The sequence below is a fragment of the Pseudophryne corroboree genome, chromosome 5, assembly GCF_028390025.1.
Source record: "Pseudophryne corroboree isolate aPseCor3 chromosome 5, aPseCor3.hap2, whole genome shotgun sequence".
Classification (NCBI taxonomy): domain Eukaryota; kingdom Metazoa; phylum Chordata; class Amphibia; order Anura; family Myobatrachidae; genus Pseudophryne; species Pseudophryne corroboree.
Genome location: NC_086448.1, coordinates 611,865,087 through 611,878,538, shown reverse-complemented (window position 1 = coordinate 611,878,538; position 13,452 = coordinate 611,865,087). Strand labels below are relative to the sequence as shown.

Below are 13,452 nucleotides of genomic sequence, written 5' to 3'. Positions count from 1 at the left end.
ATCACAGTTTATACAAGAAACACATCACAGTACATACAGTATAAGAGACACAAATCACAGTACATATAAGAGACACAAATCACAGTACATGTGAGACACAAATCCCAGTTTATATGAGAAACACATCACAGTACATACAGTATAAGAGACACAAATCACAGTACATATAAGAGACACAAATCACAGTACATGTAAGAGACACAAATCACAGTACACATGAGACACAAATCACAGTACATGTAAGAGACACAAATCACAGTACATGTAAGAGACATAAATCACAGTACATATGAGACACAAATCACAGTACATATGAGACAGAAATCATAGTACATATGAGACACAAATCACAGTACATACAGTATAAGAGACACAACTCACAGTACATATGAGACACAAATCACAGTACATATGAGACAGAAATCATAGTACATATGAGACACACATCACAGTACATACAGTATAAGAGACACAACTCACAGTACATATGAGACACAAATCACAGTACATATGAGACACAAATCATAGTACATATGAGACACAAATCACAGTACATATAAGAGACACAACTCACAGTACATATGAGACACAAATCACAGTACATATGAGACACAAATCATAGTACATATGAGACACAAAACGCAGTACATGTAAGAAAAACAAATCACAGTTTATACAAGAAACACATCACAGTACATACAGTATAAGAGACACAAATCACAGTACATATAAGAGACACAAATCACAGTACATGTGAGGCACAAATCACAGTTTATATGAGAAACACATCACAGTACATACAGTATAAGAGACACAAATCACAGTACATATAAGAGACACAAATCACAGTACATATGAGACACAAATCACAGTACATGTAAGAGAAACAAAACGCAGTACATGTAAGAAACACAAATCACAGTCTATACAAGAAAGAAACACATCACAGTACATACAGTATAAGAGACACAAATCACAGTACATATAAGAGACACAAATCACAGTACATATGAGACACAAATCACAGTACATGTAAGAGAAACAAAACGCAGTACATGTAAGAAACACAAATTACAGTCTATACAAGAAAGAAACACATCACAGTACATACAGTATAAGAGACACAAATCACAGTACATATAAGAGACACAAATCACAGTACATATGAGACACAAATCACAGTACATATGAGACACAAATCGCAGTACATGTAAGAGAAACAAAACGCAGTACATGTAAGAAACACAAATCACCATCTATACAAGAAACACATCACAGTACATACAGTATAAGAGACACAAATCACAGTACATGTGAGACACAAATCACAGTTTATATGAGAAACACATCACAGTACATACAGTATAAGAGACACAAATCACAGTACATATAAGAGACACAAATCACAGTACATGTGAGACACAAATCACAGTTTATATGAGAAACACATCACAGTACATACAGTATAAGAGACACAAATCACAGTACATATAAGAGACACAAATCACAGTACATGTGAGACACAAATCACAGTTTATATAAGAAACACATCACAGTACATACAGTATAAGAGACACAAATCACAGTACATATAAGAGACACAAATCACAGTACATATGAGACACAAATTACAGTACATATGAGACACAAATCGCAGTACATGTAAGAGAAACAAAACGCAGTACATGTAAGAAACACAAATCACAGTCTATACAAGAAACACATCACAGTACATACAGTATAAGAGACACAAATCACAGTACATATAAGACACAAATCACAGTACATATAAGACACAAATCACAGTACATATAAGAGAAACAAAACGCAGTACATGTAAGAAACCCAAATCACAGTCTATACAAGAAACACATCACAGTACATACAGTATAAGAGGCACAAATCACAGTATATATAAGAGACACAAATCACAGTACATGTAAGAGACACAAATCACAGTACATTAAAGAGACATAAATCACAGTACATATGAGACACACATCACAGTACATGTAAGAGAAACAAAACGCAGTACATGTAAGAAACACAAATCACAGTGTATATGAGAAACACATCACAGTACATACAGTATAAGAGACACAAATCACAGTACATATAAGAGACACAAATCACAGTACATGAGACACAAATCATAGTACATATGAGACACAAATCACAGTACATGTAAGAGAAACAAAAAGCAGTACATGTAAGAAACACAAATCACATTCTATACAAGAAACCAGGGAAGTGCGGTGAGCTAAATAGCTCAGGAGGCACTGGCTAGCACCAGAGCCAGATTTAAACGCAATATATGAGCCAAAGGGTACATCTGGGCATTATACACATGTGCAGCAGTATAAACTTCTGGAAATTTGGTGAGATTTGATCTGAGAAGTGCAGAAAAGGTCAGCAGTTGAGGCACTGCCTCATCTGCCATAGACTTTTTACTCCAGAGATTTGGCTATAAAAATGATTAGAATAATGCAAAGAAGATATTTCAAACATATTCTTTGTATTTTTTATATACTTTATAGAATCAAAACTCTGGTTCAAACTTTACTATGACAGGAAAGGCTCTGCCTCACCCCACCGCACGTCACTGCAAGAAACACATCACAGTACATATAGTATAAGAGACACAAATCACAGTACATATAAGAGACACAAATCACAGTACATGTGAGACACAAATCAGTTTATACGAGAAACACATCATGGTACATACAGTATAAGAGACACAAATCACACTACATATAAGAGACACAAATCACAGTACATATGAGACACAAATCACAGTACATTTGAGACACAAATCACAGTACATGTAAGAGAAACAAAACGCAGTACATGTAAGAAACACAAATGTTAGTTTATGCAAGAAACACATCACAGTACATACAGTATAAGAGACACAAATCACAGTACATATAAGACACAAATCACAGTACATATAAGACACAAATCACAGTACATATAAGAGACACTTATACTGTATACTGTACTGTTCATAATACTGAAGCCAAGCAGCCATATACTGTTATAGCAGCCAAGGAGAGTATCACTTCAAACAAGAAATCACTTCAAACAAGAACATGACACAATTGTATTTTTATCCTTGAAACAGCTTAATTAAAATTGTTAATTTAATCTGTAGTAGATTTTATTATTAAATGATTAATTTTAAAACTAAAAATAATACCGGCCAGTATCAATAAAATTGATTCATATTTTAGTAAAACACATGTACATTACACCAATACATATAAACAGTGACCTGAAAAAAGCTGTATAATAAACATGCACCAAATCTCTGTTTGAAAGTCCTTAATTGATACTTTCTATTTTGGCTACAAGTTTACTGTTCAGTCCACATATCCAATGTAGCAATATACACATGCACCTGATAGTTTTTTTTCCCCCTTGCAGTTGATGAGTGCCAGTTACTTTAGTAATGCAATTAGTCACTTTTTGTTAATTTTGACTGCAATATTCATTTGATAAAAAGCAGTCATGCATGGCCATGCAAAGAATATATCTGTGCTAAATCCAAAGCTGTTATCAGCAGATAAGATATCTTAGCATACTTCTAGCCTTCACCACAAAATACAACAGTTGTGCTGGTAAGATCAGCCAAGTTATAAGGAAGAATACCTCATTACTACTTCTAGATGAATATTTAAAGCCACAGGTGAATCCAAAGGGATATACTATCTTTAGGAAGGCTGACAATCTGAGAAATAAACTGGTGACGAGTTATTATATGAGTAAAGGGAAACTGGAAATGGGTGTACAGAGTAATTGGCTCCCAGAAAAACCAACAGGATACCACAAATGTGGGAAATCAAACTGTTTATCCTGTAAAAATCTACCTAGGAAGAGCATCAACTTTGAGTCATCTAAAACGGGAGAAAAATTTCCTATAAGGGATTTTATGAATTGTATGTCGACCTATATTATCTATCTTATTACATGCCAATGTGGCAAACAATATATAGGTCGGACTACTAGAACTCTCCATGTTAGATATATGGAGCATAGAAGAAATATTATAAATGGTGCTAAACATCCATTATCAGATCATGTGATTTATTGTCAGAATTCAAAAGTGGAGAATATTAAAATGATTGGTATAGAACAAATTAAGGTAACAAACAGGGGAGGTGATCGATTTGACAGACTTCGGAGGAGAGAAGCTTACTGGACGTTTAGAATGGACACTATGGTCCCTTTTGGTCTCAATGACATGATAGAGTTAAATGGAGTATAAAGTACATGATAGAGTTAAATGGAGTAATTACAAACTATAAACTATAAATATGATATTATTATATGAAGTGATATTTGATGGGATGTAATAATATAAATGTATAGGAATCTGTGAAATGTAATAGATGTAGTTCCAATTCATGGGGATAGAAGATATTCACATAACTGAGAGTAAATATGTAGTTGAGATATGATGAAATTGTATAAGTTAGATAATGTTAGGTGGTTTTAAGAGGTTGCACTCATTTAAATTTTGTGCTATTTTTGTCTACGCATACTATGTAAAAGTCAGTAGATATATGTATATATATTTTTTAATGAAGTAATATTGCAATGGTAAAAATGATAGGAGTGACCAGTGTTGCTAACAGAGGGAACCGATATATGTGGATACATATGTATATTAGTTGATGTTTATGGATAATGTTACAAATATGATGAGCTCTTGAAAGTATTAATATTTATTCTTGAAGATAAGTAAGTGACGCTGCTATGTCGGTGAGCCGATAACGGGGCTTAGATTTGAATAAAGAAGCAAGCCATTATGCTTGTACTGGTGCCAGCTGTACAAAGGAGGCGTGTAAAATAGGATATCTATGCTAGCACGGGCCGCGGGAAATAAAGGTGCTTTAAAAGACGTGCGGCCGGGGAGAGAGAATCACACTGAGGAAGCCGCCGAGGCCTAAAGAGGCGGGGAAACGCGTCTGTATTGTCTCCCACACATACGGGATAGCGGAGTTGCATTTACCAGCCGGCTGGTTAACAAGTTACCCCTGTGCAAAGAAGGGGCATAAGGCGGAGAAGTGACCACTACCCCCGAGAAAGCTGTTAGTGAGCAAGCAGCCGGGAGGAACATCGCTGCTATAGAGGTGATATACGGACTCCAGATAAGGCTGAATTAAAGAGCTGCAGCCGGGAGGGTAATCATCCAACTGCGGTGAAAGAGGTTTGCTGACTGATCCATAGAAGTATGCTAAGATATCTTATCTGCTGATAACAGCTTTGGATTTAGCACAGATATATTCTTTGCATGGCCATACATGACTGCTTTTTTTGGTGCACGTTTATAATACAGCTTTTTTCAGGTCACTGTTTATATGTATTGGTGTAATGTACATGTGTTTTACTAAAATATGAATCAATTTTATTGATACTGGCCGGTATTATTTTTAGTTTTAAAATTAATCATTTAATAATAAAATCTACTACAGATTAAATTAGCGCTCTCCCATTGTTTTTCTTGTTCTATTGTTTTGAGGGGTTTTTAAACCAATTACCCCTGGGAAAGCAGCAATTTCTTCTGTGGAATAAAGGCGCCTGTGGTTTTTTGGTTTTGTTTATTAAAATTGGCATATCTCAAGTACGATATCGTTTGATGTATACTGACTGATCCAACATCATCTTGTAGCTGCTGTCACAAAACCGTAAAACATAAAATTACAATTAATAATTTCAAATGAACTATAAAAAGAAGCACTATTGTGCCATAGCCTACCATAATCTTATATCTGGAGAGGTTAATAGTTTGTCTTCAAATGTACCAGACCCTCAAACATGACCTGCCCCACTAGGTACAAAATGCTCTGTTTCTGGACTTCCCTCTTAATTTATGATTTCCATCACCTGTGTTGAACTAGTTAAATGATAAGAAAGCTGTTTCTTCACAGGGGATGGCAATAATAAATTAAGAGGGAAGTCCAGAAACAGAGCATTTTGTAACTAGTGGGGCGGGTCATGTTGAAGGGTATGATGTACCACACCCATGGTCACAATGCACAGCTGCCTGAACTAATATGCTATCAATTCACTGCAAGCTACCAGACCATAGTGAGCCGCTAGGCTGTGCATTGGTTCAGTCCACTAAACTTCCTTATTGCAAGACCAAAAAAAGGAAAAAGAAGAAGGTAAAATAATAATAATGCGGAAAAAGCTAAAATACAAGTTAAAAATGTATAAATTTTCTTATGCACTGCGTACAATGCAGCATTCTTTGTGTTCTTTTAATATTTGCCCATGATCTACAACTGTCCCTGGACTGACATGCATTGGTTCTGTGCGGCATTGTATACCAGTGCACAGATGCGCCTCTAATAATACTGTAATATCACCCAAAGCAGAAATAAAGGTCTTTCTCCTGGAATCTAAATTGCATGTCTTAGTTCCTGTACAGCATTTCTCTCTGTGTCATTATTCACAAAATCTAACCCGAGTTACTGACTCATTTTCACAGAGAAATTTCTCATACACGCCTTCATGCTTTTTTTCCTTAATCTCAGTGAGAAAATGTGGTGATTTGATAGTAGTATGATGTTGCAGAGTTTGAGATACTAAAACATTGACAGTATTCTTATCGGCCTTGCTTCAGTCTGGCTTTTCTTCTCCTCTCCTCATGCATGCTGACCTGGAAATCTTCCTTTGCCTTAGCTGCGATAATCGTGACTCAGCTTACAACACCATACATTCGCATCGCCCCTGCTGCAGGCGACGACCAACTAACAGGTCAGACATTCAAATACACACAAGTCATCTATAATTTCTTCTGCCTCCTCTCATCATCATTCTCCAGTCATCTACTAATTTGTTCACATGTGGTTGTTAATTTGCCTTTTTTCTCTTTGCTTTGTCCTTAGCTTTATAATTTCTCATTCGGGTTGAGGCACTGCTAATCCATTCCATTTATGTTTCTCATAAATAATTGTTGATGTTACTCACTGCATGCAGTCACTGTCTGTGTAATGTGTGGGGTGATATATTATTTTAAAGTATTTACATGTGTGGTGGAATATTCTCTGTATGGAATACTACCAAAGATACCAATAGCAGTCCATCCCATGACTTGGGGCCACTTACTAGAAGGTATGGGATAGAAGTGTCAGGACCCATAAGTCTAAGGACTCTGTTAAATATATAAGGCCTTTGCCTTCTAGTGTTGTGTTAAGCGTCAGTGACACCACATGCATATGGGTTATTGATTATAGTATTTTCACTTGTGTTGAAGAATCTTTTTGGGTAAAGGGTTAATCAAACCTATGGCTTCTGTTCCCTTACCCATTGACATGCACACTAGTATAAAAGTGCTAGGGAAAGAATATCCTTAGGAACAAGCAGGTAAGGCAGGTGCATCAGTCATCTATGTGTCAGTGTCTCACCCCAATTCCATTTTTCTCTGGTGAACAGAGGAAAGAAGAATAAACACCTAAATATTACCGATCGGTGGATAAATGCACTGTAGGGTCAGTGTACACAGGTACACAGAAGCAAACAGCAGAAGTCATGGGGCAGTTACAGCATGTACTGTTTTCCCTCTGTGTTCTTGCTGTTTTGGTGACCCAGACATGTACTGTACTACTATACGTAGAGATATTGATGTGACTATCTCTTCTCCATTCACTTGTTAATTACCAGGGCCAGTTTGTGGGGACCCATACCAATAAAATTGTCAATAATATATTTTAGTGATGTTATAAAAAAATATGTGTAAGTATTTCCAGCATCACAAATCTGTTAAACACACTGTACTGCCCTAGTTCACATTATATCATCCAGAAACCCTAATCCACATACTGTATGCCATAGTGACCCCCACGCTGGTGATTTAGCAATGCATGAGGACTCCCAAGTGTGTGGGACAAAAGCCGTGTTTGCCATTTTGTTAATCCGGTACTGTTAAAAACCATAATAGGAGTAGACAAATACAAAGATGACTGATTTCACATGGCCTGAGTTAACTTGAGGGCCCTACACACTATGCAATCCGCAGCCAAGCTGCCCATCGGCGGATACGGCCAACGGGCGACCCGGCGGCAGGGGGGGGATCAGTGACCGGGGTAGTGAAGTTTTTTCATTCCCCCCGTCACCCGGCTCCATAGCAGTGAAGGCAAATATGGACGAGATCGTCCATATTGGCCTGCATGCACAAGCAACGGGGCACCAGCGATGAACGAGCGCGGGGCCGCGCATCGTTCATTGGTGGTGTCTACACACTGAAAGATATGAATGGTATCTCGTTCATTAATGAACAAGATCGTTCATATCTTTCATCAGTAATATCGCCCAGTGTGTATTACTTAACAGGGTATTGAGATTGATGGGTCACAATAGCGTTATCCCCTCCTCATCTTTAAAAAAAATGGGAGATGTCAAACACAAATTGCTTCCCAAAAGTTATGGCATAGCATAAAACAATCCAGAGTATGGGAGTTCTTATTCCTGCTACTCTCATTTCTCAAAATGATTCTATATTTAATAAAGACAGTTTAGTAAATATAAATAGTAATAATAATTCAAGGCATGATATACTGTAGGTGATTAAACTAAATTTGTAAATACAAATTAGCCTTTTCAAATAGTATATAAATATAAATACATTTTTAGAAATGTACAGATTGAGAGAATATCCATTTGGAATTAATGGAGACTTCGCTGTCTGCAAATAGTTTCAGCCCGACACGCCATGCAACACGCCGCGTGCTGCATCGCAGCAAAGATAAGCTTGGCTACATATGTATAATGGTAGAGGTCATGGCCAGATAAATCAAGGCACCATTTTCTGTGTACAGAGTTTTGACTAGTTCATAGAGATGCAGAATTTATCAATTCAAATTTAACTGAATTTATTGACATCACTTTTAGACACTTGGCATTGAAACTTCCAGACATGCAGTATTATGTATTCATATGTGGAATTTGTGTAATGGTCAGCTGCGTGCACTGCAAGGCAATTTATTTGTGCAGAATCTGGTGACACAGCCTTACAAAATTAAATGACAAGCAGCTGACACCTAGGTAATGAGACTGATGGTATTAGGTTGATTGTTCTGGGATTGAAGCTACATCTGACAATTTGTAGCTGAAATTTGGCAGAATTGTGGCACACAGAATTCATTGAATTTCATAGAACACTAGTCAAATGTTATTACAGTAGTAATCTATCTAGAATGATACAAGAGATATACATTATTTATCATTTTTTGTACCATTTCATATAAGATCACCAGTAGCTTGTATAGCCACACTTCATAGTTAAAGAATGGCTCCAGTGGGACAATAAACATATTTCTACTCATTTTTAGTAAGGCTTTAGCACAATCGGATATTAATTGTTGTAGTATAACAAGAGCTGTCATCTTAATTATAACAGAAAAGCACCACTGGAAGAATAGTAATTGCTTTATCACAAGTTGTCAATGTATACTGTAGTTGCTCTTACGGTAGAGCACTTTCTTATAGATTCTAGTTTGTTAATCCTCGATATTATATTATCATATTATAAGGCTGCGCGCGGCCTTCCTGGCTCTCTGAGTGACCAATTTGGCCCACTGCCTATTGGCCCTTCTGGCATGTGCCAGAAGTGCCAGATGACCAGTCCGGCCATGATGTACTGTTCTCAGTAAAGTTCATCACATCATATGTACTTGTGCATTGGTTGTGTGAACAATATATTCTGCAATAGATTATGTAGCCCTGACAAGGCGAAACAAAACACAAGCAATCTTAATGTGGATTTTATAGTGTACACTATGTGAGTAACACGAGTAACACAACACTGTATTTTAAAGGGAGTAAATAATGAAAGATATAAGGAACTGTAAAATTACAATTATCATCTATGGAAATTGAAGATTGAGATGTTTCTACAGTATATAGAGAGGACTTATGGGAGGTTCTTACTACAGACAGAACAGCAGTTAATTACCAAGAATGGGATAAGAAAGACAGACATGCATGAGCAACTATAAGCTTATTAGTTAAAGAAGACTAGCTAATTAATATAAGATATATGACTACCATAAATGGCATGTGAAATGCATTATAAAATATTTATGAGAGATCCAATATAAACAGCAAGCTTTGTACCGAGAACATTATACTAAATAACATTTGGGAAAAGAAATGACTTGTAGAAGCATGTAAATGGAATGCTAGAGATAATAGCGCAACTCCAGTCAATAGGTGAAGACATAGGTCGGTATTCAATTTTTTTCACCCCCTTCCACACCCATTCTGTTTCTGCTGACGGGCGTGGTATAATCACTTCAGCTCACTACCCCCGTTGTAGCGAGGGCACCCAACCCGTTACGCAGCTAAACCTGATTACTATGGGCATGATATGTGCGATAACAGGGATCACTTTAGAAAGAAGATTGAACGTGATATATCATTTGAATACTGCCCATAGTGTAACCATATGTTAGACTTACTTCTGTGCAGTCTACCTAACACATACAGTTCACTGTCTGGAAATGGAAATGGAATTAACAATAGGCTTTGTGAAAATCAGACGTATAGATGAACACTGGTATAGAAAGCTATTCATACTTGACAGCATGGGATAATACTTAGTAGCTGTAACTATAGAGTCACACAATAAGGAAATGTGAATACTTTTTAGATACAAGAAACAGTGATACCCAAAGAAAAATGTATTTACATGGAAAAAAGAGCAATAGAGAAAATTTCAAAAGGTCCCAAGCATAAAACCACACTCAGTGATACATGCACAAATTAGTGGCATGGAATTTCTAAAGTAACAGAAGGCCAAAGGTCACATTGCTGGTGCATACATTTGGGAGCAACAGGTCACATTATGTGTGATGGAAATTACTTCACAGAACATGTCCTGAATCACAGAGAGTTAATCTTGCTTGGAGATTAAAGAAGTATCATCACTAAAGGATGTGACCACCATCTACTCACATGCGCAGCCCCTGGGGTTGGCTACATCACTGGCTCACAGCACTTTGAATATAACATGCTTCCAGAAATGGCACACTGTGGCCAGCAATGCAGCTTCAGTGTTGATTGTAGCATGCACCCTGCAGTGTGTAGAACCATCTGGAGTGTCCAGAAAGCTCTCCACTTTTCTGCCGCTGGTCCCGCCCCTCCCATGACATCATAGCGGGAACAATCTGGCAGTACCACTAAAGGATGTGCTGCTTGTTCCTAGCTTGGAAGATGAGCTATTCTCTGTAAGATGGCAAGTGTTTTATACTGGATGGAAGAAAGGGGACAGAGCTAATTCTGATGAACCGCTATCATGTCTTAAAACCGCAATGGTACAGATGAGACAAAGGGGGACATTTACTAAGCAGAGATAAGAGCAGAGAAGTGAGCCAGTGGAGAAATGCCCATGGCAACCAATCAGCACTGAAGTAACATCTATAATTTGTATACTATAAAATTATACAGAGCTGCTGATTGGTTGATGGGACAACTTCCCCACTGGCTCACTTCTCCGCTCTTATCACTGCTTAGTAAATGTCCCCCGTAGGACGCACAGACACCATAAGAAAGTAGAAAAATGTGGTGCAAGTGCTTGATTTGATTATACACAATATTATGTGTGGAAAATTTATAATAATATAAGCATTTATTTAGTAATAAACTCTCAGTATTGAGGATTAAAGCAAATATTAGTTTAAGCCATTAACTATTTACAATTGCCACATAAATAAGTTCTTCATAAGTAAGATTGTATCCACAATCCATATCCATTAACAGTAGAAAGCGCATGTTAGTAATATAGTAATTATAACAACTTAAGCTATAACTAATGAAGGGAATTGTCAAAAAGTCAGCATGCAAGATCTCAGTCTAAATAGAAAAAGATCACAAAGTGACACTTCTCAAGTATTTCACTACTAATGCCTAGACACAAAGTTATGTATAAACAACAACTATATAATTCACTTATAGCGGTCATTTCAATTAGGTGCGAGTTGGGTCATGTGAGATGTTCTCACTGTGAATTTAATTTGCAATTCAATCCCAAGCTTGCATTGCTTTTTCAGCAGAAATTTGTGTTTTTTGTGTGCACTTCCCTTAGCAGGTGAAAAGATAGGGAAAATCTTAATTATAAGGCAGAAATGTGGTGACACAGTGCAGAACCTCTGGTACACTCCTCCCAATTAATAATCATGCACTTCGAGTGGTTTAACTAGCATAATGAGGGCAATGAAGATATGTCAATTTTCAGGTGAATTTCTTTAAAATGTTCAATAATTGGTTAAGTGATGTGGGACAGGTATGTAGAGGTGGTGTATTGATGGTAAAGGGGGTTTTGAACTTGCAGATAAGATGTAAAACTGTTTATTCCAACTTTTTACAAAGTGTTATTAAGACGCTGAAAAATCAGGTTACTGACAGATTTTTCTGTACCCCAGAATAAATGCTGGAAAGACTAAAATTTGATAAAAAACACTTGCTATAATTTTCCAGCTTTAGTAACAAGTGTAAAAATCCTCCATTTGACTCTTTTTAAAACCGCCAGTACTTTCCTCATGGACACTGACAGCCTTCTATATAGGGCCATTTATCTCAGTGTCAGTTTATTGGAGTCCAGGATGGTTTCCCCAGTTTTCATACACTATTCCCAGGTTGCTTTTTGTAGAAAAATCTTGCCGCAGGTGCCATAAATTGGCATTTCTAATTGAATGCTGCATGCATTTGGGATCAGTATGAGATCCCGGTGGTCAGTATCCCGGCGGTCCGGAGACCGACGCCGGGACCCTGGCAGCCACAAACCCGGCAGCGAGCGCAGAGGCTGCGTACGCCACACTTCAGTACCCGGTGGCTACCTTTGGTCGCCACAGGGTCCTATTCCCCCCCGGATGTTGGTGTGGACCACCACCCAAGTGGGGAAACCAGCCGGCAGTCGGGACTCCGATCGCCAGTATTGTAGTTGGTGTCGGGATTCCGGCGTTGTTATATTGACCGCCGGGATCCCATCAGGTGGTCAATTTACTGCCTCCTATGAATTTATGCAGTGTGTGCAAGTTTCATGAAACATACTCGCTTTAACAAACTTGCACGTAATTTGATTGACCCCATAGGGTAGAAGTCCACTGTTTCCTTCCTGGTATGTGAATAAGTGTCCTCAAATGGTTCTTCCCCCCGAACATACTGTACCAGTCCAAAATTGAAAGAGGAAAAAAAAGGGAGAGAAAAAAAAATGTAGTGTAGTAGAAAAATGTCAGTAACACCCTAAGTGATTGGGAAAGAGGAGAAGTGCAATTTTTAGCCCAAGGTAAGGGAAGTACGATAATTCATATCCCTCTAAATTGCCTACTTGCAAGACCTAGAAAATAAGGCTGCTTATTAGTAGTTCCTTTTCCTGATTTTCTCACTCAATATATAATTGGTTTTACCCCAATAGAAGTTAATATACCAAAAAAGAGGGGGAAA

The 13,452-nt window shown here is 37.5% G+C and overlaps 1 protein-coding gene across 14 annotated transcripts in view; it reads left to right on the top strand.

The window, feature by feature from the left end:
• The window catches only part of PTPRM (protein tyrosine phosphatase receptor type M), a 1,209,695-nt gene that overhangs the window by 792,850 nt on the left and 403,393 nt on the right, over positions 1-13,452 (top strand). For 10 of the 14 annotated variants that reach the window (XM_063923505.1, XM_063923504.1, XM_063923496.1 and 7 more), the window contains exon 14: positions 6,694-6,768. The exons of the other annotated variants lie outside the window; for them this stretch is intronic. In XM_063923505.1, coding sequence (XP_063779575.1) covers positions 6,694-6,768 — 75 coding nt within the window. The remainder of the gene's footprint in view (positions 1-6,693; positions 6,769-13,452) is intronic. 14 annotated transcript variants of the gene reach the window in all.